General features: G+C 41.8%; 1 protein-coding gene across 1 annotated transcript in view; it reads right to left on the bottom strand.

The window, feature by feature from the left end:
• Positions 1-675: 675 nt before the first annotated feature.
• si:ch211-267e7.3 (ADAMTS-like protein 2) overlaps positions 676-23070 on the bottom strand; it is a 41337-nt gene continuing 18942 nt past the window's right edge. Inside the window, exons 4-20 of the mRNA XM_034119302.1 lie at positions 22572-22647; positions 22346-22448; positions 22119-22264; positions 21812-21935; positions 18294-18374; positions 15741-15916; positions 15060-15414; positions 13716-13781; positions 12943-13225; positions 12348-12448; positions 11626-11752; positions 7552-7765; positions 4178-4333; positions 3899-4069; positions 3498-3674; positions 2719-2872; positions 676-2436 (exon numbers count right to left, since the gene is read on the bottom strand). Coding sequence (XP_033975193.1) covers positions 2285-2436; positions 2719-2872; positions 3498-3674; positions 3899-4069; positions 4178-4333; positions 7552-7765; positions 11626-11752; positions 12348-12448; positions 12943-13225; positions 13716-13781; positions 15060-15414; positions 15741-15916; positions 18294-18374; positions 21812-21935; positions 22119-22264; positions 22346-22448; positions 22572-22647 — 2662 coding nt within the window. The 3' untranslated portion in view covers positions 676-2284. The remainder of the gene's footprint in view (positions 2437-2718; positions 2873-3497; positions 3675-3898; positions 4070-4177; positions 4334-7551; positions 7766-11625; positions 11753-12347; positions 12449-12942; positions 13226-13715; positions 13782-15059; positions 15415-15740; positions 15917-18293; positions 18375-21811; positions 21936-22118; positions 22265-22345; positions 22449-22571; positions 22648-23070) is intronic.

Below are 23070 nucleotides of genomic sequence, written 5' to 3' on the forward strand. Positions count from 1 at the left end.
TATTTCTGTACCCAGGTTACAGCAGTCTTTGTGGCTACGGTGTCCGACTGGTGTATAGGCATTACAACGGCCCAGAACATCTTTTGAATCGATGCAAATATAAAAACACACAAATGTGCCAAAACACAGGCAAAGGAAGAAACATATTCACAAACATCACAACACATGCTCAGCGTTTACTAAAAGTGCTACGTAAATGAAACGCTGCAAGAAGCTCAAAGTTGACCAACTATCACCGTCTGCATGCGTCGTCAGGTTGGGGAAGATATTTGTTGCATGTGTTCTGGTACATTTATGTTTTAACATGAACGTTTAACATCCTTTCTGAAACTGAGCGCGTTTCTCCTAATGTTTCTCCTAATGGAAATGGTTTGGGCCGTGGTAGCACATTTGCACGGGTTGAGTATGCAGCCAAACTTTGTTTTTATTGTATTTCTTAATATTTTTGGGGGTTTTGTTTCTGTATCAGAATTTGTTTCACTAACTTTATTTAAATGATATAATTGTAAGAAACAAACATACCTGTTAACTTCGGCCCTGGTAACAGCAGTCTTTGATGCAACACTATTACAAATTGTATTATTATAGATTCTTCTTTTTAGAGGGGGGTCCAGATCAGTGTAACAGGGGGACTGCCCCCTGTTGGCCTCCCCCCTAGAACCGCCCATGGCCCTCCATATTCTTTAAATGAGCGCCTGAAGATTTCTTTGTTGTCTTTTTGTCCATCACCAAGAGGAGCAGCAAGCAGGAGTCCCACACAGAAGCACAGCTCATGGTTTATTCTTGATGTGATACAGTGAGCACCATGAGCAGCTCTGTGCCATCATCAGGTACAGAGCATCAGATCACACAGCGCTCCGCAGCTCTCTGCTTCCTTTTCTACTCGTCTCCATTGACGTGCTCTCATGTGATCTGAAGTGTCACCCCGGAGAGGTGTACAGGAGGGGAGCAGGTGTTACTGCACACGCTACTTTCCACATCCAAGTGTGTTTCCAGGTGGGGTGAACTGGTGGCCGACAGGTGGAAGCGCGCTACAACGGCCCAAAGCACTTACATCAGGAGAAACGCTGCAGTTAGAAAACAATGTGCCAAAACATGCATAAACAAAACGATGTAAAATATAAACGCTGCAAATAAAAAAAACGCTACAAGAAGCTCAAAACACAACGGCAACAGGGACAATGACAAGTGACGCACAGAGCTGGGACCCGAGCGTTTGTTGATGTTGGGGTTTTATAAAGTTGGTCGACTGTCACTGTTGTTGGAAACGTAAATTGTATGTCTTATTTGAACAACATGATCACATGACTCCTTCTGATATTATTTCTAGCTGGCTAAAATAGCTAACTTAGTCATTTCAAATATACTGACAAAACACTTACAGTTATGAAACAGACTAACTCTGCCAACAGCGACATTGGGCCAACTTTATTATTCCCCAATGTCAACAAGTGCATATTTTGAATCGTTTCTAAAGTTGCACCAGGTTTCTCATAATTGAAGTGTTTTGGGATGTTGTAGTACGTTAGCACCTGCTGGCCTCCATAGAGTACTGCTGCATGTGGGAAGATTCAGGCGCTGAGACAAGGACCAGCTGGTACAAAACAATCATTTGGTTTGAAAAGGAGGAGGCTACAGTAAAGTTGGAGTAACTCTGTGACATGAAGCTGTGTCTCTTGTATATGTTTAGGAGGCAGAAGAAAAAAAGCATAGTTACACAACGGCATGGCACCAGTGGGTGCTACATCGGTGATGGATACAGGATGGATGGATCAAGTGTTTTTAGTCCTTAAGATGTAGAGAGAGACAGCAAGAGGAACAGGGATGAAGAAGAAATGGAAGAGTGTGGTTTGCTCTTTCTGTTTCAGATAAGGTAAGTCAATGATCGCAATGCTGAGTGTGTCTATTTTCACATTGTCTGGACAGGAGGAGGTCAGGGAACAGATTTAGTATCACATCACCTCCGTCAGGCTGAGCAGGAACTTGTTTCAGTACTTGAGACTAACTTCCTGTTACACAGCAGGAAGTGTTCTGTAGTACTGGTGACAACAATTAGTACAAAAATCGTCAAAAGCATGAAACGGGCTTAAGGGTAACAGGTGTAACATTGACAGGTTGTAGGTGAAGAACACAGGTTGGCATAAGTGACAGGAGGAGGAGATACACAGTTAAATGCATGTGGGAAGTCCTTTCATTGCTAGCAGCAGGCTTTTGTGTAGCACCAGTGTGAGTGTAATGTGATCTCTGGTGTCAGTGGTTAGAAGGGAGAGGGTACAGTCAGACCTCAGGGTCGGGGGGCCCTGCAGGACTGGCAGCAGGCCTTTCTGTAGTACCAATGGGAGCACAGCTTCACCTTCAGCACCAGGGCACAGTTGGCTGTTGGCTTGTCCTGGCAGGAGTCTTCTACTGCTGCTGCTGCTGCTGCGGGGGCCGCCACTGCAGAAACACACAGGAGACACAGCTGCTCTGGTGAAAAGGAAACGGTGTAACTCACCAGAGCTCTGCAGGAAAACACTTTCCCCCTCTGACGACTCTGGGGGTTGATTTGGAATGGAAAGCTTGTTGCATCAGCTACACTATGTGTGTGTGTTAGTGTGTGTGTGTGTGTGTGTGTGTGTGTGTGTGTGTGTGTGTGTGTGTGTGTGTGTGTGTGTGTGTGTGTGTGTGTGTGTGTGTGTGTGTGTGTGTGTGTGTGTGTGTGTGTGTGTGTGTGTGTACCTGGAGCCTCCGTCAGACAGCTCTGGATCTCACAGCTCTGCCTGGCCTCCGGCCTGAGGGCCGAGTCGCAGCTGTGGCCCCTGGTTACAAGCTCCTCCCCCTGGTAACACTTTACTTCACGAACCTGGACGCCACTCCCACAGGTCTTACTACACTGAGGGGTGGAGGGGACAAGATTTTGGATTTATCTCCACATTTTATTCATGATTAAACTTCAGTTTAAATACAGATGGACCTACTTTAATAATAATAATATTAAGAAGAAGAACAACAACAACAGGAAGACATACTTAATTGATCCCAATGGGGAAATTCCGTTTTACCCTGTTAGTATACAAAGTAGAAATACACACATGCAAACAGTATATATACACATCAGGCCCAAAATACAAAGACATTCTTTGTTCTTTTATGGAAAGGTGTCAGGAGAAAAAAGTAAATGGTCTGCAAAGTTTAGGAAGTGGTGGTTCAGTGCCTTGCTCAAGGACACCTCTGAAGCTGTGGACATTTTTAAACGGCAGCTGAACACATCTTTTAGATTAGCTTTTTGTTGACTATAGCTAAAGTGCTATACAAATACAGCTTTGTTATTAATATTTCCATACATTCAGTGTGTTTTATGAGAATCAAACCAGTGGAACTCCGGTTCCCAAGCTAAGTCCCGACAGCCTGAATTACTGCACCCAAAATACATAGCAATAACAAATCTCACACGGACACTATGTCAATATGTATGAGGGTGCAGGAATCTGGCCTGAGACAGACAGCTGGACAGTTACCTGGGACCAGGACGTGGTGAACCACTTGGAGCAGGGTCTCTGGAAGCAGGAGGAGCTGCTCTCTGGTCTGCTGCCCTGCTCACAGCTGCTGTCTGGAGACTCTTTGAACACACCGGCCTCCAGCCCGGCACACACCACCTGCCGCTGCCGCACCCCGCGCCCACATGTAGCATTACACTGACACACACAGAAAATGTTTTGCTGATTAAATTACTTTTCATTTAGCTGACACTTTTATCCAAAGTGAATTACAATGGATGCGATAAATGACAAGCATAACAAACTCAGAACAGCAAGATAAACGCTAATAGATTAGTTTCATATTACCTTAATCTTTTAAAAACAACATTTTCTTTTTTTTGGTGAAGTTGCAGTGGAAACAGGTTTACGGAATTGTGTACCTGTTGCCATTCTTGTTCCACCCAGTGGGGGGCGCAGTCTCTGTCTCCACAGGGATAGATGGCTAGCGGGCGCAGTGATTGGTCACACTGCTCCTCTGACATCACCACCCCCTCCGATGATCGACACGTCACCGCACGCGCCATCCTCCCCTCGCCACACACACCGGAGCACTGGCACAGTGACACACCATTTTTATCAAACATTTGTAACGTGCACTTAATATTAAAGGAGAGTGTGTGGCGTGTGTGTGTTCAGTGTGAGTGTGTTGTTAAACTCACAGGCCCCCAGTCAGAGAAAGTCCATCTTCTGTCGCAGGGCGGAGCTTCACATTCCTCACTTTCTATTGGCTGAGAGGACTTGTTACACAGTCTCATCTCCATGGAGCAGCGCACCTCCCGAGTGCGAACGGCCCGAGAGCCACAGCGCGCCGAGCACTAACACACACACACACACACACACATATACAGTATGAACACACAGGTGCAGAGATCAATACGGCTAAGTCCCTCAGCTGTCTGCATTATGTTACAGCAGTCTAAACTCAGCATTCAATCTTCAGCAGCTGTCTGTTAATTATAGCACTGCACCGACTCTTACTGTCATAGTCGCAGCGTTTATAAGGGTTCAGGATGCTAACAGGAGAATACAGTAGTCAGAGATGGATACATGCAGAATACTATTGCTAAAATATTGTAGTTTAGTGAAAGTTTGAAAGCAGCACAGGGTGAGGCTGCCTCCCTGTGTGGAGATCCTGTAGAGCCGGTGTGCAAACATTTGAGCTGTATTTGGCTCTCCCAATGACTTAAGATTAATAAATGGATGGATGCCATGATTATAATGTTGTTCTTTTAATGGTAGGTCTTAGATTTCAAGATTTGTTTTGGGCTACCAGTGGCTTTCTTTGAGAGACATAGTTGAAAGAGAGAGACAGGGGAAGACGCGTGTCATTGGTCCCTGGCGGTACTGAACCTGATCCAGCTACATGGGCTGCCTCCTCTACTAAGTGAGCTATACGGCGGCCCAACAATATCTCCCTTTGTGTCAGGCACTCTGAGTTCATATGCTGGCTCATGACTTCTTATGTTTCTATCATATTTTATTATTTTTATGATTTATTAAACATTTGACTTTACGTATTTTATCTTTAATAGCCGCGTTCACACCGGAGTACTGTTCACCGTACTTTTCGTGTTTAGTTCCGTTAGTACGGTTAGTAATTTCTAATAAATGATTTAATTATGAAAAATAAGAAGTGTACATTTAAAATAGAAAAGTGACAATTACAGATGTTGAATATCTACTAGGTAAATGTAATGATAAACCACCAGGAGTGGATAATTTAGTTGGTACATTTCTTAGATATGTTGCTAATTTTGTTGCAGAGCCTATCTGTCATATTATAAATTTGTGTATTGATAAATGTATTTGCCCACAGGCATGGAAAATAGCAAAAATTATTCCACTTGCAAAAAATCCAGCTGGACCATTTTCTGGTACAAATAGCCGCCCAATAAGTTTATTACCAACGTTAGCAAAGATAATGGAGAGAATAATTTTCAATCAAATACAAACATACTTTGAAGGTAACAAACTTAATACTGTGTATCAACATGCTTACAGACCTGGCCATTCGACATGGTGGTTAGAAAGTTACCTGACAAATCAAAGTCAAACTGTTTTTTTTAATGGAAGTCTCTCAAAGATGAAAACAGTCACTTGTGGAGTACCTCAGGGTAGTTGTTTGGGACCACTTTTATTTTCTATTTTTACAAATGACCTACCATTAGTGTTATAAAAAGCTAAAATTGTAATGTATGCAGATGACTCAACAATATATTATGCAGCATCAACTACAAGAGAGTTGACAAATGTTATGAATAAAGATCTACTACTGATATCAGAGTGGGTGAAAAATAATAAGTTGTTACTTAATGAGGGAAAAACAAAATCATTATTAATAGGATCAAATCATCAGTTAAAAGGTGAACCAAAATTGCAACTACATTTAAACCATATTGAAATTGAACAGGTCAAGGAGACACAATTGCTAGGTATAACCCTGGATCATAAATGATCTTGGTCTAAACAAATTGATAATGTTGTATGTAAATTGGGAAGGGGTGTGTCACTTGTAAAAATAATTGTAAAATATTAGCCAATGGATGTCAGTAGACAAGTTTTGGATGCGTTGGTTCTGTCGCAGCTTGATTATTGTAGCACAAAATAAGGCAGCACGATGTGCACTGCAGTGCTCCTACAGAACCAGAGTCACTGAAATGCTGGAGACACTGAAATGGTTAACTTTCAGACAGAGGTCAACTTATATTTTGTTAAATTTTGTCGGAAATATTACAGTGACTCACTCACCAGATATATTATCACAAAGGTTTATAGCGCAATATGCACAACATAACTATCAAACACGACATACAATAGAAGGAAGGATTATATTACCCAAATCTAAATCAAATATGGGACAGAAAACAGTCATGTACAGAGCCATGGTCAGCTGGAACTCTTTCCACATCATTCAGGAAAATTCTCAAGTACATTTCAAAAGGTTGCTAAAAAATTATTTAAGTATTATAAAGTAAATTTGAACTGTGTCTGTGGCTATGTATGCATATATTATTATGTACACTTATTTGTATTTACTTTTGTTTGGCCTTAGGATGGCGATAATTGGATGACCATTTTAGTTTTCACTTCATACAGCACTGTAAATTGCATGAAATTATGAGCTGTTTTGTTTTGTTTTAATTTTGTTGTATGTATGTTTATGTATGTTTTGTGTGTGTGAGGACCCCAGGAAGAATAGCCAATGCTCATGCTAGTGCTAATGGGGATCCTAATAAAGACATAAACACATAAAGTACCCCTTATGTCGCATTCACACCAAAAAGAGCACTTAATCTCGGGAACTTTTAGCCCCATTTTTAGTGCCTGCTGAGAGATGGTACTTTCCTGGGGAAAAAAGTGCTCCAGTTCTGATTGGCTGGGCGAATTGCAAACCACGCCCCGTACAACTCTGAAATGTTTTGTAGAGCCGCCATTTTATTATCCTGGCATTAGCATTATTAGCATTAGCATTCGCCCAGTGCACAAACGCAGAGAGACTAACTCATGGCAACACAAAATAAAACATGGGAGCGGTGGAGATGAGGAGGTGTCGGTGTTCTGGCGATTTACTCGGAAGGCTTCAGTAGAAGCTGCTGGGAGTCCCAGCAGCTTCTACTGAAGCCAGTCCCCAACTCCGGGGACTTCCGGCCGGGGACTCCGGGTGGCAGTATACACCGTGAAGTTGTTTGCGGCCTGCCAGTAAACCCAAAGCAGAAGAAGACGAAGTGACGTCAGCGGCACATTTGCGTAATCTGAGTGCTGGCACTAAATACGGCAAAGTACTTGGTGTGAACGCGGCTTTTAATAGCACATTCTTACTTCTTATGTTTTAGCAGCAACAGGATTAAGGTAGAAACATTTAAAAACTTTTTTTTTTAATTGTAATCTATACTGTCACTTGATTTTGATTTGTTATTCTAATTGTCCTTGTGTGAACACAGACCTGTCCTATGCTGTGTTTGTATCTTCTGTATTTCTGATCCTGATAGAAGACATCATAGTTCATAACGGTATCAGTGGCTGGGGGTGTTACCTCTGACCACTCGGACACCTCCCACTGGGGGCCGCAGCTCTGGCCGTGGCAGACCTTTCTATTGGCCGGTTTGTGAAGGTCATGTGTCAAACACAGGGAGTCGTAGACTGACGAGTCGAGTCCAGGCGACAGCATCTTCCAGCAGCGCACCGTACGATACTGAACGCCCTCCCCACACGTCCGGGAGCACTCACTCCACCCACTGGTCTCCCACCTGAGGAGAGGGGAGGGGGACAGGTCATGTCTGATGTTTAACACAGTGAATACAACCACATCAAGAGAGGTCCTTGCTAATTCAGCTGACACTGATTTTGTGTGATATCCTTGTTTGATTATTTAAGGACATTTGTAAGCCACAATGTGTAGAATGCCAGCTAAATGACTAGTCTACATACAGTATGTTATATAGGGTCAGATCCCTGTCCTAAACAATATATTAACGTAACGTAAAAAATCTAAATAGGCTTGTCGTATTGTCATACTGATATTCTGTACAAACTGTGAAGTCCACTGAGACAAATGTAACATTTGTGATATTGGGCTATATAAATAAACATTGATTGATTGATTGATTGATTGATTGATTGATTGATTGATTGATTGATTGATTCTATAAAATGAATGGATGCCTTTCTTCTATTAAAGGTGGGGTATGTAATTTATTTCAGAAAAACTTTTTGTTATATTCCATGGAATACTCTTAACATCCCGATAGCAATGAATACATTAAATGCTTTGACAATAAATACATAAAAAAATGTCATCTGTGGAAGCCGTGGCGCTGTAAAAAGCACGACCAATCATCTGAGCCGGCCCGGCTAAAATAACTGGATGGCCTACCTGCCTGTATGCCTTCCATCTGTGCACAAACTTATCTCGTACCCTCATTGGTCATGTGCGCGTTCGTGTGTTGGAGGAGGGGCTCTGTAAGGAAGTCTGAAGGAAGAGGCAGATTTTTTCCGGTTGTGTACTTTCAAATTCTAGCGCACTCGAACTGGTTTCTCCAAAATTACATACCCCACCTTTAAGCGTCAAACTATTTTGCAGTATTCCTCCATGTCCGTGCTGTTGTGAATTGTCGGGGGGAACACTGTGTGTCATGGAGCATTACACTTGATCAATAATGATATATTTTGGACCCATCATTGTCCTCTGTATCAAACCTTATTACAGACAAGGAGTAAAAAAAAGAAAAAGTGCTCCTCACAAAGCTGACTTATTTCAATTTTTTGGCAGATTCAATACATCGGTATAAGTCTTACTTATCGAACAGAAAACAGTGTGTTTTGGTCAACGGTACCAAATCCCCCTACCTTGTGAACCCTGTTGGGGTTCCACAAGGTTCTATTCTTGGACCGTTACTGTTTTCTCTGTACATTAATGACTTGCCTAATGTATGTCCTGAGTTGAATGTGCAAATGTATGCCGATGATGCGGTCATCTTTGTACACGGGAAGAACACTGAAATGATCTCATGTTGTCTCTCAAAAGCTTTGGACAAGGTTCAACACTGGCTGAACAACATGTGCTTACAGTTAAACGTAAAAAAACAGTATGCATGATGTTCAGTAAACGACCAGTCAAAATCGAAGGATCCAACGTGTTTTTAAACGGAGCAGAAATAGAACTAGTCTCCCACTTCAAGTATCTTGGAGTCATACTGGACTCGAACTTGACTTTTAAGAAACATATCAAGAAAGTATCAAATACCATTAAATTCAACTTGCAACATTTTAAACAAATTAGACCTTTCTTAACTGTCAAGGCTGCAAAGTCATACCTCCACTGTATGATTCTATCCCACATTGAATACTGTTTGACAAACTGGTCGTTTGCTTGTGCCACCAACCTGAAACCAATAGAACAGCTGTACAAGAGAGCTATCAAGGTGTTTGACAGAAAGCCTTATTCATAACACCACTGTACCATCCTTGATAAACACAATTTCTTAAGTTTTGACAATTTTAAGTCTTTTAAAAGTATGTGTTTTATTTATAAATGTTTACATGGACTGGCCCCCCCCCCCTTAGGGGAATTCATCCACAGAAAACACGCTGGACGCTGCACTAGGTCAGAAACCAGAGGAGACTGTGAGGTCCACCGTAGACGGACCACTTTTGGACAAAATGTCCTCTCCATTAAAGGCAGCTCATTGTGGAATAGCCTCCCAACTGAGATACGGGATTGTCCCACTCTCAATAGCTTCAAAGGTCAACTCAAAGAATGGTTGAGAAACAACCAGACGTGCAATCACCGCTAAATGCACTTTAACACAGGGGTATCTCCTCTTGCACTTTAGGTAGCTCTTGTATCTTCTCTGGCACTTTACATGTCGTTGCTGCTATATTGTACTGCCATGTCATAAATACTTGTGTATGCTGCTCTTGCTCTTTTGCACTTTTTGCATAATCATGTATTTTGTTTTTGCTATGTTTGTAAAATGTAATTTTCTTAAATGTTTTATGTGAGGGACTGCAGATGGAAATTAGCTCAAAGCTAAATCTGGCACTGTTACGCTTGACACATTTTAATGTTTTAAGTGTTCATCACTGTGCATTGTTCCTGCCAAATAAACGATTAAATAAATAGCCATGTCATTTTATTGTTTTATAACTCTCCAAACTATCCCACATTGTATCAATATTTTGAATCTAGTAGCTACATTACATCATCCAGTAACAAGTAACACATGAACACGATCTAATGTTTTGTACTTGCTTTTGATAGTTATCGTGTATAAATGTTGTTTCTGTTCTTGCAAATGTTTATTTTTCTCAGGTTTGTCATGCTCAACAAAATTGATATCTAAATCAGACTACTTGAATAAATCAAGATTACATAAACAAAGTAGATAACGTCTCCAGAGGCCTGTACTACGAAGCCGGATTTTCGCTTAGCCGGCTAACTTCAGGGAAAACTCTGGGTTTCCGGTCCTACGACGCTGGTTCTCTTTTTAGCAGGCTAGATCTTCATGGTAACTTATGCTGAGCGGCAAACCTGCTCCGGAGCAGGTTAGGTGGCAGGCTAAGAGATCAACTCAGTGAAAGCACCGCCTGCTGACCAATCAGAGCTCCGTGTGCGGAGTTTAAAGCGATCAATTCATATTACAGGATAGAGGAAATACAGAAAAACTGCCGTTGCAGGAAAGACGGCCGGCAAAAATCAACTGACTGTGTGAACGTGAACATTAATAGAATATCACCTCCCATCTTCAGAGCAATCTGACTATTATAATATTAGCGTTAAGAAAGCTTACTTAAATATCTGCCACGACATAAGTAACCGGATCAGAGTAACATTAAGTACAGTCCGCGGCACTGTGAGTGCAGACGTTGATGTGTCCCATTATCATTCATATCATATCACATCATAATGTATCATATATTTCCTTATCTGAGTCAGCTGAGCCGTATCTGGCCGTGCAACACTCACAGTGTCACATACTGTATGCAGAAGTATTATTTTAAGCAACACATTAAGTTGACGAAACACTCGAGTCAAATGTAATTAAAGTCAGATCCACTCGTGTCTTAGACGGGGCAGTGATATCATAAACCTGTTAATGTACGCATTCAAACACTTTTTCTTTTACCAGCTGTATTCACCTTGCAGGTGCAGCTATGTGGCTTTGATCCTGGATAAAGTGTTTAAGACATGGATGTTTAAAGTTTAACTTCTTCATATTTGACTAATATTAAAGTTCACTTTTCATTCAGGAAGTATGACGCTGCACTGTCAGTACGCTTGTCCATGTTTGTGATTGGTCGAATGCTCCAAATACCACCCCTTTCATGTGAACGCGCACCTAACTAGATAGGACACGGCTGGCTTGAGCGATCCACTTGATAACCCGCGTCGTAGTACAGTTTAGCCAGAGCGCGTATGTTTTGGATTAGGCCAACCGGCTAACTCAAACATATCCAGGTTAAGTTGAACCAGCTTCGTAGTACAGGCCTCTGGTCTAAGGACAGACAGACAGACAGACAGACAGACAGACAGACAGACAGACAGACAGACAGACAGACAGACAGACAGACAGACAGACAGACAGACAGACAGACAGACAGACGGTACCTTGGAGGACACTCCTTCCCAGTGCAGAACTCATGTGTTGGCTCAGGTCTGGTCAGAGAGTCACAGTAACTGTCGTCCACCTCACTGCCGTCATACCGCACACACAGGGCATAACTGGTGGTGATACCTAGAAACATACACACACAGACTGTTTACACATTCAAGGAGCTACACTGTTTACATGTACTTTATCTATAGCTGATTCAACTAAAGCTTGGTAAAACATTTTAGTAGAAACCCAAAATATTATTATTAACCATAAGCAGAATCTGTCCCCATTCACATTAAGTAAGTCAAATTTATTTATAAAGCGCTTTTCACAGACAAAGTCACAAAGTGCTTGACAAAACATTAAAACATCATAGGAATTATAAAATTATAAATGACCACACAAGCCACGTGTTAAGAAGTGCTAAAAACACAAAACACAATAAAAACATAGGATAAAATAGAATAAAATAAAAGCACACAGATGACATTAGTCATCCCTTTCACTGCAGAGAGTAATACAGTGTGAAGTATTGCCATGGTTACCTGTAAACTAAATGATCATGTATTAAGAATAATGTTTAAACTGGGCTCTGTCTCTGTTTTCTGATGTGCAATATAAAACATCCAGTCCATCCGATCACATACTGATATTTTCTTTAACTAAGCTTTTGAATCTGCATTATCAAAACACGGAATAAGTGTGTGTAGTTACATGTTGTGAGTGTGTGTACCTGTTGTGCAGGTGGAGCTGCAGGGAGCGTACGCAGAAACCTTCCAGCGGTACATGTCCGCCAGACTGATGTCGGGCTCCAGACCCACATCAAAGTCATTACTGCAGGGACACAGACAGGCACATCTTTCACATTTACACTTGATTCAATACAAATGATCATGCTGTGAGTTCATTCAGTTATGTAACAGTGAGGGAAACAACTGGAGCATAAGTAGGGTCACACTATTGGGAAAAAATAAGTAATTGCAATTATTTTGAGGTAGAATATGATTTGTGGGCCAGTATATCTCTGCAGCTCCACGCAATTCAAATACAAATTGTATATACACATATAAAGCCTTTAAAACATATTGTGTGTCCTGCAATTTGAATATTGCACCAGGACATGTAATACTTTCTATTATGTCAATTACTTCTGAAACCCTGCAGGCAAACTTGTACAACAGCCACTAAGATACAAGATCATAGATAGGACTGATCTTAATGACTTACACAATTAGATATAATATCTTTCGTATCTTATATTGACCTATTAAAAGCTATAATAACATGTTATATCTTATCTATTAGCACAGACAGCAGTTAGCTCGTACCTCTCAGTGTTTGCAGCCTGGATGGAGGGCCCCTGCTGCAGCTGTACCAGGACCCCAGTGTGTGTGCCACTCTCTCTTTCGGTGTGTGTAGCAGAGTGTGTGTCTGTGAGCATGTCTGAATGTGTTTCTGTTTGTGCTAGTGAGAGTGGATCAGGGAGTGTGTGTTCAACAGAGTGTGTGTTTGACTGAGTGAGGGAGTGTGTGTGTAAGTGTGTCTGGTTGTAGTGCAAGTCCTCCAGCAGCAGATAGGGGGCGTCTTCTGGCAGCGCTACAGCGAGGACACACAAATGGAGGTTATTATTCAGATGTATCATATTCTAAAAAAATGTTTTTATTTAAATATTCTTCTACATTTGTGTTTCTATATTTTGGAATGTTTGCTTCTTTCTTTAATTAATGTAATTACTTTTGACATGTTTGCTTTACTTGCACTTTTTTATTGAAAGATGTAGAATTACATCTTTCAATAAAAAAGTGCCAAAGGTATAATGGAAAATATTAAAATATTTCCATTAAAAATGTCCCTTGTATCAGAACAGGATATTTCAGTTATCATCGTTTGAATTTTTTATTTTCCTAAAGGTATTTACTATACTGGAGCTCAGTCTCTGCTTTGATTTCGGCCTGCTGTCCCTTTGTGGTCTAATTAAGGCTAAGCTGGCCCACAAGTATTCCTGTAATATATATATATATATATATATATATATATATATATATATATAAATATATATATATATATATATATAAAAAGCTTCATCAGTGTCTCCTACCAGGGAAAGGCAGCACCAGAGTGTTGTCATCTGCAGCGGCGGGCTCGTCAATTGAGTTGGAGGAACTTCCTAAATGAACAGAAACAAAAAATCGGAGAAATAAATCAAATACATAGAGAACAATAATGTCCGACAGACAAAACAGACAGACTTCAACATGAACAGGTTACTGCCAGAGTACTCCATGGTAGGGATTTGTTTCTTAAAGCATGAGGGAGGCTAACTATACGTTTCCAAATCGGTCGGCTTTCACACCAGCGCATTTCCCTTTCTAGCTCCGAGCTAGAGCTTTTCTGGTTCAGCTCCGGTTTCCCTTTTCTGCTCCCGCTCTGTTCACACCGCCCAGAGCCCGACTGGTGCTGCCGCTGCTGCGTCATGACGTCACCGTTTACATCGCTGATTTTCTCCCCAACGGAGCTCACTACAACAACAATGGGGGACTGCGTCGGGTCGATGATCGTGTTGCTTTTAATCATACGAAGCCATATTAAATTAAATAACGACTTCTCCAACCTTATACTTTTCTCCAGAGTGCCGTGGTTCATTGTTTATTAATGTGTTTCAGCGGCATTTACCGACCGCTGCAGTGCTGGCTGCTCTTCCACGGGAGTGTATTCTCCCGTTAGCTCCGGGTTAGCTCACACGGCTCTAAAGTATTCACTGTCTGACTGTCACACAAGCAGCTGATACATATCCCCAGTTCCCCTTAAGTGAATGTGTGTCAGTCTGAATTGACGCTGTTTGGCATCACAACGCTGTTATGAAAGTTTCTCTGGTATAACTTTATAAAGTGTGTTTTTTTTTATAAGTGTGTGGTTGCCTTCTAGTCACTTTGCTCAGCGCTACTGCTTGTAGGCAGGCATGACGAGACTCTTCAGTTGACCCATGTTCAGGGGAGGTGGGTTTAGTTTCCTGCACGCCTCGACGTAAGAGACAATTTTTTGGAGCTGGAAGTGAACCGCATTCCGGAGCTAAGCCGCCGCTGCGGTGTGAACAGGAAAAACCGGTACTTTTCAGGCTCTAGCTCCGAGCCGGAGCTGAAAACGCGTTGGTGTGAAAGGGGCATCTGTGTCATTGGCCAGGTGTGCATTAGAGCTAAAAGATACATTGGCCAGGATGGTATACGCTTATCCTCATTTTGGCTCTTATGTCAACCAATAGGTATCGAGAGTAAGCAGTACACAAAGTGAAACATAGTTTGTCCGCCAAAGAGTTTGCTTTGAACTCAACAATTAAAAGTTCACAAGAACGAGACAATCAGACCTGGAAACATGAAGCCCCTGGCTGTTTGTGGCGCAGAGGCAATACAAAAATAAAAGGCTGAACTGAAGACAATGTGTGACTCACGGTATCCAGAGGGTCCTGGGGGTCCTGGCTCCTCCACATCATTATGGCTGAACACATGACTGGTGACATCAGCAGCTCTGTACAGCAGGATGGCAGCAGGAGGAGGGGGGCTGGGGGTCCTGATCTCCCACACTTCCTCCTCCTCCTCTTCCTGCAGCTGGACATCTGATTGGTGATTGACAGATGTTACGCTCCCTCTGCTGTGATTGGTCGCTATCATGTCCCCGTTCACCCCATTATAAGTTAGGTTCACATGTCCAGTAGTGATGATTTCTGCAGCGCTGATGTCATGAGGTGTGCGGGGGGTGGTATATTCAAAGGTGATGTGGGGGAGCTTCCCATTCAGGTTGTAGTACTTTGTGACCAGAGAGAAAATCAAAAGGTAAAATACTTCATACTCATTCCTGCATGAGACACACATGTTCTTGTGCAAGTGTGTATGTGTGTGTGTCCATTCGTGTGTGTGTGTGTGTGTGCGTGGGTGTGTGTGTATGTGTGTGCGTGTGTGTGTGTGTGTGTGTGTGTGTGTGTGTGTGTGTGTGTGTGTGTGTGTGTGTCTCAGTAGGCTGGTGTGTGTGTGTGTGTGTGTGTGTGTGTGTGTGTGTGTGTGTGTGTGTGTGTGTGTGTGTGTGTGTGTGTGTGTGTGTGTGTGTGTGTGTGTGTGTGTGTGTGTGTGTATACCATAACATTGAGGCCCTGTAGTGTGGGTCCCTGGGCGGTGATGTACTCCAGCCCATCAGAGAACACATTGCCTGGACGTCGGTATTTAAACACTGTTCCTGCCACATGGAAGTTTTGTGGGTTGTCAAACACTGTGTTTCCGTTGAAGAAGAAATGACCCGCTTCATCTGACAGAGCTGGATAGAAGGGAATCAAACAGTGCTATTCAGAACTGGGTCAGAACCCACAGACAATTATGTCATTTTCAAGAATTTGTTTTGGAAAGTCCCGTTAGCGTTAGGGCTAGGGTTAGTGAAATCTGCAGTCAATGTTTAGCTAGCTAACCTTTTGCTAATATGCAACCATTGTTAACATCGTAAAAGCACTCTGTTGATATATACTCAGTTTATTGACCTTAAAGGTCCCATGTCATGCTTTTCCGGTTCTTACCCGTCCCCTTGTGTGTTATGAAGGTTTGTATGCATGTAAACGGTCTGCAGAGTCAAAACCCCTCAAAGTACACCCTGTAGGGAGTAAAACTCTAACACAGAAAAGACCTCCCCAAAACGCCTCGTTGGAGATTTCTCATTTTCCTATGTTTTCTTCCTGGGTATCGTGACGTAGGGATACCCAGTAGCCACGCCCAGAGCTATGGCCGCACCCTCTGCCAGCCGAACATATATACTGTTGGAAGCTCAGGTTCAGTTCAAAACTGTATCCAGTCATGCCAACGAGGGTCTGTTTCCTGTCCTGAAATCTTCAATGTATGCCTTACCGAGGGCAGAACCACGACGAAGTCAGTGGTTGACATTTCTTGTTAACACTGTTCCTTCAGATGTTCGAGTCGGTATTGTACTGTGTGCGTGGCATTTCACGGACCAAAGCTTCGCAAACATTGCAGCGATTCATGCCGGATATGCACAGCGTAGGGCACTGAAGGACGATGCTGTTCCTACTTTGTTTGGACCAGCGGGAGATTCGGGTACACAACCTGTAAGTATGCATTGTTGTTTGTGTATTTATGATGTTTAAAACAAACAAGGTATCTACCACGACTGTTTAAATGGGTAAACGTTTTTCGGGCTGCTAAGCCATTGACACAGTGCTAACTGTGCTAACTAAGTTGTTAGCGTTTCCATATATCAACTCCAATATCAGCAGATGGCCTTACATACATGTATCTCATAGCAGGAGAATGTCTGCATTCACACACAAAATACTAATAGACAGTATACTCCGGGTGATTTACCGTACGGTCAGTCGCGAAACTTCATTACATTATAGTTGGCGTTCCTAGCGTGTATGCTACAGAGCTAAACAAGAAGGCTACCAAGAGCTAGACATGCTAGGGAAAACATTGTTTTTATGCCAGCTACAATGAATGACCGAACGTAGCAGACTACCCGTATAAGATTGCAATTGTAAACATGTTCTTGCTAGCCTAATATGAACCACTAGCTGTTGTTCATAGTAGGTTGGCATATTACACTGAACAACTAGCAAACGTAGGTTAGCATATTAATCTAGCTGGCAAGCTAACGAACCTAAAACAACTAAGTTTCTCTAATATTTTGTGATTTGCATTTGATTTTGTCCAGCCAGATCAGGAAACTCCTGGCGTATCTGGCGGACAACACATGACGGGATGACCCACTCTGATGGCTCATCCTAAAAAGCCCCAGCACCAGCTTACAAAGCTGCGATAGGCAAGATGCCGAAAATGCCTATAAGGGGAGGAATGGATGATATACAGTGTATATATATTTATTTACACATGTTCATTTTGTACATTTCTAAAAATAAAGTTTGATGGAAATACTTAGTAGCCTTTCTTCCCTGAATTATTTGCTCCTATAACATATCATTCATATATAGCAAACCATGATTTGATTTTTCATCAAACACAGTAGTAATTTATTACAGGTAAAAATAACTTACTCTTCTTCCGTTCTACGCCTCAAAGGTCTATAATCGACTCCGTACATGTTATGGAGGTTCTGCAGGGTGTGGGGTATGTATGGTGTATATCTTGGCATATAATGTTGTGTGCTACTGTTGGTGTTTTCAGCTAGCTGGCTACATAATGTTGTAACTGTCAGCTAGGCTACCTTTCTAATTTCTTTGCAACAGACGTTTTCCACTTCGGTAGGCATCATGGCGCAGTTTCCACAAGTGCACCTAAATAACAACAGTTGTAGAGTTCGGTTAGTTAGCGTATAACATATACGGCTGTACCGACGCCATTGTAAAACTGATGTTCCGCTCAGAGCCGAAAAAAGCACTGTGTTAGACATGGGCGGAGCCTCTCTGGTGGTTGACTAATCAGAACAGAGTGGCCGAGCTGACCAATCGGAGCTCACTCTGGGCTCAAAGGGAGGGGGGGGGCAGGAGCTCCAACAAGCCGTTTAGGACAGAGAGTGAATACACATACTATACAGAGATGCTGTATGAGAAACCAATGTGAGTTTGGAAAATTGCACAATATAAATCTATTTTAGTATACCTCAACAATGGAATTATGATCAGTAGAAATGGCCATGACATGGGACCTTTAAAGAAGACGTGGGTTCTTACCAAGGATGTTCTCGGTCTTGTGTCTCTCTATGATCTGAATGTCTGAAGCTCCAGCTGGGATGTTGGTGATGAACACATAGCCTGATGAAAGAAACACCTTTACACACAGGCACCATTTTTCAGGTTATGAACTTATCATCAGGGAGCAGGGTAAAACACATTGTGTACCAAGTCAAACAAGAGACAGACATATGGCTAAAATGTCCCAAACCCGTGTTTCTCTTGGGTCACAACCAGGATACCAAGATCTACAGCAGCTCCAGGGTCAGTTCTACTAAACCACAAAAACCTTCGTCTCCACTCACTAGTGGTATATCGCCATGCAGATACTTTAGTTTGCATACTGTGTGTTCATGTTTTTGAGGCTTTGGCTGGCTACCAAATAGGATGGAAACTTTATCATGTGTTTTTTATGTGGTCAGAGCATTAAAAAAAACATGTTAAAAAACTAAAAACACTGTTAATGAAGATAATCTAGCGTTTTGTTTTCTATATCAAAACAATAAAAAAAATGAAAATGTGTTTATCAATGTTAGAAACTGGATAACACCTAGAAGTACAAGACATTAGTTTTGTTGTGATTTAAACCATAGTGCTAATAACATGAATGAAAATTGTGACTAGATATACTATTTAACAACCAAACTTTCCACGATGAAGACAGGACATTAAAGAGATACAAATGATATAATTAAACAATAACTGTGAAAATATCTCAATACAGTATTGTTGATGCAAAAGGGGTGGCTAAAATGAACACGCAATACATTTTATAAAGTTTGACATCTCTCTATATATTCATTGAGAACATACAGAATGAAATGACATAGATGTAATCCAAATACATATTGGCATTGACTGGCTGAATGTTTCTCTTGCACTTGTTCTACCCACTCCAAACAAAGCACCTTGGTGGGATGCAGTCTGCAGTAAGAAGCCCTGACGTTATTCAAAAGCTCTTCCCTTTAACAGCTTCATGCTTCCACAGGCTAAGATTATGGAAATAACAAATGAAGTTACCTAACTATCGTGGAATCTGACCTGAATTGTAGTCACAATGACACAGTCAGCTTACTATCACCTTAAGAATATATAGGATTAAAGGACTTGTGTTTCAGCAGAATGTGTTTGTCTTCAGTAGACTCTACTACTGTAATGGTGTCTTTACCAACAAATCGATTAGAAAGCTGCAGCTGATTCAGAACGCTGCTGCTCGAGTCTTCACTAACACTAAGAAAGTGGATCAGTCCAGTTCTGAAGTCTTTACACTGGTTCCTCACTAACACTAAGAAAGTGGATCAGTCCAGTTCTGAAGTCTTTACACTGCTTCCTCACTAACACTAAGAAAGTGGATCAGTCCAGTTCTGAAGTCTTTACACTGCTTCCTCACTAACACTAAGAAAGTGGATCAGTCCTGTTCTGAAGTCTTTACACTGCTTCCTCACTAACACTAAGAAAGTGGATCAGTCCAGTTCTGAAGTCTTTACACTGCTTCCTCACTGACACTAAGAAAGTGGATCAGTCCAGTTCTGAAGTCTTTACACTGCTTCCTCACTAACACTAAGAAAGAGGATCAGTCCAGTTCTGAAGTCTTTACACTGCTTCCTCACTAACACTAAGAAAGTGGATCAGTCCAGTTCTGAAGTCTTTACACTGCTTCCTCACTAACACTAAGAAAGTGGATCAGTCCAGTTCTGAAGTCTTTACACTGCTTCCTCACTGACACTAAGAAAGTGGATCAGTCCAGTTCTGAAGTCTTTACACTGCTTCCTCACTGACACTAAGAAAGTGGATCAGTCCAGTTCTGAAGTCTTTACACTGCTTCCTCACTGACACTAAGAAAGTGGATCAGTCCAGTTCTGAAGTCTTTACACTGCTTCCTCACTGACACTAAGAAAGTGGATCAGTCCAGTTCTGAAGCCTTTACACTGCTTCCTCACTAACACTAAGAAAGAGGATCAGTCCAGTTCTGAAGTCTTTACACTGCTTCCTCACTAACACTAAGAAAGAGGATCAGTCCAGTTCTGAAGTCTTTACACTGCTTCCTCACTAACACTAAGAAAGTGGATCACTCCAGTTCTGAAGTCTTTACACTGCTTCCTCACTAACACTAAGAAAGAGGATCAGTCCAGTTCTGAAGTCTTTACACTGCTTCCTCACTAACACTAAGAAAGTGGATCAGTCCAGTTCTGAAGTCTTTACACTGCTTCCTCACTAACACTAAGAAAGAGGATCACTCCAGTTCTGAAGTCTTTACACTGGTTCCTCACTGACACTAAGAAAGTGGATCAGTCCAGTTCTGAAGTCTTTACACTGCTTCCTCACTGACACTAAGAAAGTGGATCAGTCCAGTTCTGAAGCCTTTACACTGCTTCCTCACTAACACTAAGAAAGAGGATCAGTCCAGTTCTGAAGTCTTTACACTGCTTCCTCACTAACACTAAGAAAGAGGATCAGTCCAGTTCTGAAGTCTTTACACTGCTTCCTCACTAACACTAAGAAAGTGGATCACTCCAGTTCTGAAGTCTTTACACTGCTTCCTCACTAACACTAAGAAAGAGGATCAGTCCAGTTCTGAAGTCTTTACACTGCTTCCTCACTAACACTAAGAAAGTGGATCAGTCCAGTTCTGAAGTCTTTACACTGCTTCCTCACTAACACTAAGAAAGAGGATCACTCCAGTTCTGAAGTCTTTACACTGGTTCCTCACTAACACTAAGAAAGTGGATCAGTCCAGTTCTGAAGTCTTTACACTGGTTCCTCACTAACACTAAGAAAGAGGATCAGTCCTGTTCTGAAGTCTTTACACTGGTTCCTCACTAACACCAAGAAAGAGGATCAGTCCTGTTCTGAAGTCTTTACACTGCTTCCTCACTAACACTAAGAAAGAGGATCACTCCAGTTCTGAAGTCTTTACACTGGTTCCTCACTAACACTAAGAAAGTGGATCAGTCCAGTTCTGAAGTCTTTACACTGGTTCCTCACTAACACTAAGAAAGAGGATCAGTCCTGTTCTGAAGTCTTTACACTGGTTCCTCACTAACACTAAGAAAGAGGATCACTCCAGTTCTGAAGTCTTTACACTGGTTCCTCACTAACACTAAGAAAGTGGATCAGTCCAGTTCTGAAGTCTTTACACTGGTTCCTCACTAACACCAAGAAAGAGGATCAGTCCTGTTCTGAAGTCTTTACACTGCTTCCTGTCTGTCAAACACATTGAAATACTGCTGCTGGTTTATGAAGCACTGAGGAGTTTATTCTGATCTCCTGCTACATTATGAACCATTCAGAACGTTCAGGTCTTCTGGGACAGGTCTGTTGCTAATATGTAGAAGCAGTGTTTAGTTATTGTGCTCCATATTTATGGAATTAATCCCAGAGAACTGCAGGTACACTGCAACTCTCACTTTTTTTTTAATCCAAGTTTAGGACTTTTCTGGTTGCTTCTGCCTTTTATTAGATCAAAGAATGATAAACATCTGCACATCTGTCTGCATGTGTGTTTGTGTGTGTGTTACCTAACTGTGTGAGTGCCTTCCTGTATGATCCAGAGATGCGCTGGCAGGACGTCCCGTTGCCTCCACACATTCCACACCTGTCTACTGTCCTACTGCTGTACAGCTCCCCATCACAACCCACAGCCTGGAGATAAAGAACAACATTAACAACACTTTAGTCCTCAGTACCATTATTAGGCTGCTAGTTATTTAGAGGATTCACTCATCCAGCCAAGAATCATTTGCTATAATGAGTGTAAAGACTACATCATTCATAGTAGTAATTCAGACAGAAAAATAAAATCCCATCTTTTCCATGTTGGGTTACCTGACATTTCCCCTCTATACAGACTCCGTGGTATTTGGTATCGCGGCAGAATGTACCATCATGTGCAGGAACTAGCAGCTGTCGCTCACCACTCATGGTGGTACACTGCAGGTCACATGGCTTATTGGAGATGCTGATGTAGTCAGCTACACAGGAAATTAAATATTTAAAAATATATTTATTTGAGTGACATCACATTACAAAGAGACTAACAGATTGAAGTTTACCCGGGTAGAGAGGGATCCACTGGTAGTATCTTCTTCCAAAGGCTTTAGAATTGAATTGGGAACACTGGTGCTGTTTGAAGCTTACACTGGGGCTGGGACAGGGCTGCAAACACAACACAGCACACATAAACATATAGAAAATACCTGCAGCATAATGTTTGTTCTACAGTGAGTGTCTCAATAAAGAATGAATCTCTTGAGTATCGAAATCATTGTAGCGCCATACCTGGTGTGGACAGAGTTGGTACTGTTTAGGAGATCCGACACAGTATGAACTGTTTATGTTCTGGGTGGTGGACAGCCTGAGGCAGAGACACAATGTAATGAACATACTGTATTACATGGACATACACAAGATGCTGACAATATTAGAGTCAATGGACATCCAGCACTGTTATCCCAGCATCATCAGAGGGGGATGATGGCCTTGGTGGCTCAGCAATCTAGTGTAGCAGGAGTATGCAATAGAGTGGCGAAGTCCCTCCCACTTACTTCCGGGGTATGGGACCTTATTCCGGAAAAGTTATGCATTGAAGTCAATGGGGAGAGAAAACTTATCTTTCGATCCCGTTTGAATTGTGCCATGAATTACACATATGATGTTTGTCAATCTTAAAAAATCATTTCCATGTCAAAAAAGTCACAGTTTGTCGTAAAACTGTTGAAATATAAGACTATGAAAAATACGTAACTAGAAAGACTACAAATCCCAGAGTCGCGTAAGT

The sequence above is a fragment of the Trematomus bernacchii genome, unplaced genomic scaffold (assembly GCF_902827165.1).
Source record: "Trematomus bernacchii unplaced genomic scaffold, fTreBer1.1, whole genome shotgun sequence".
Lineage (NCBI taxonomy): Eukaryota > Metazoa > Chordata > Actinopteri > Perciformes > Nototheniidae > Trematomus > Trematomus bernacchii.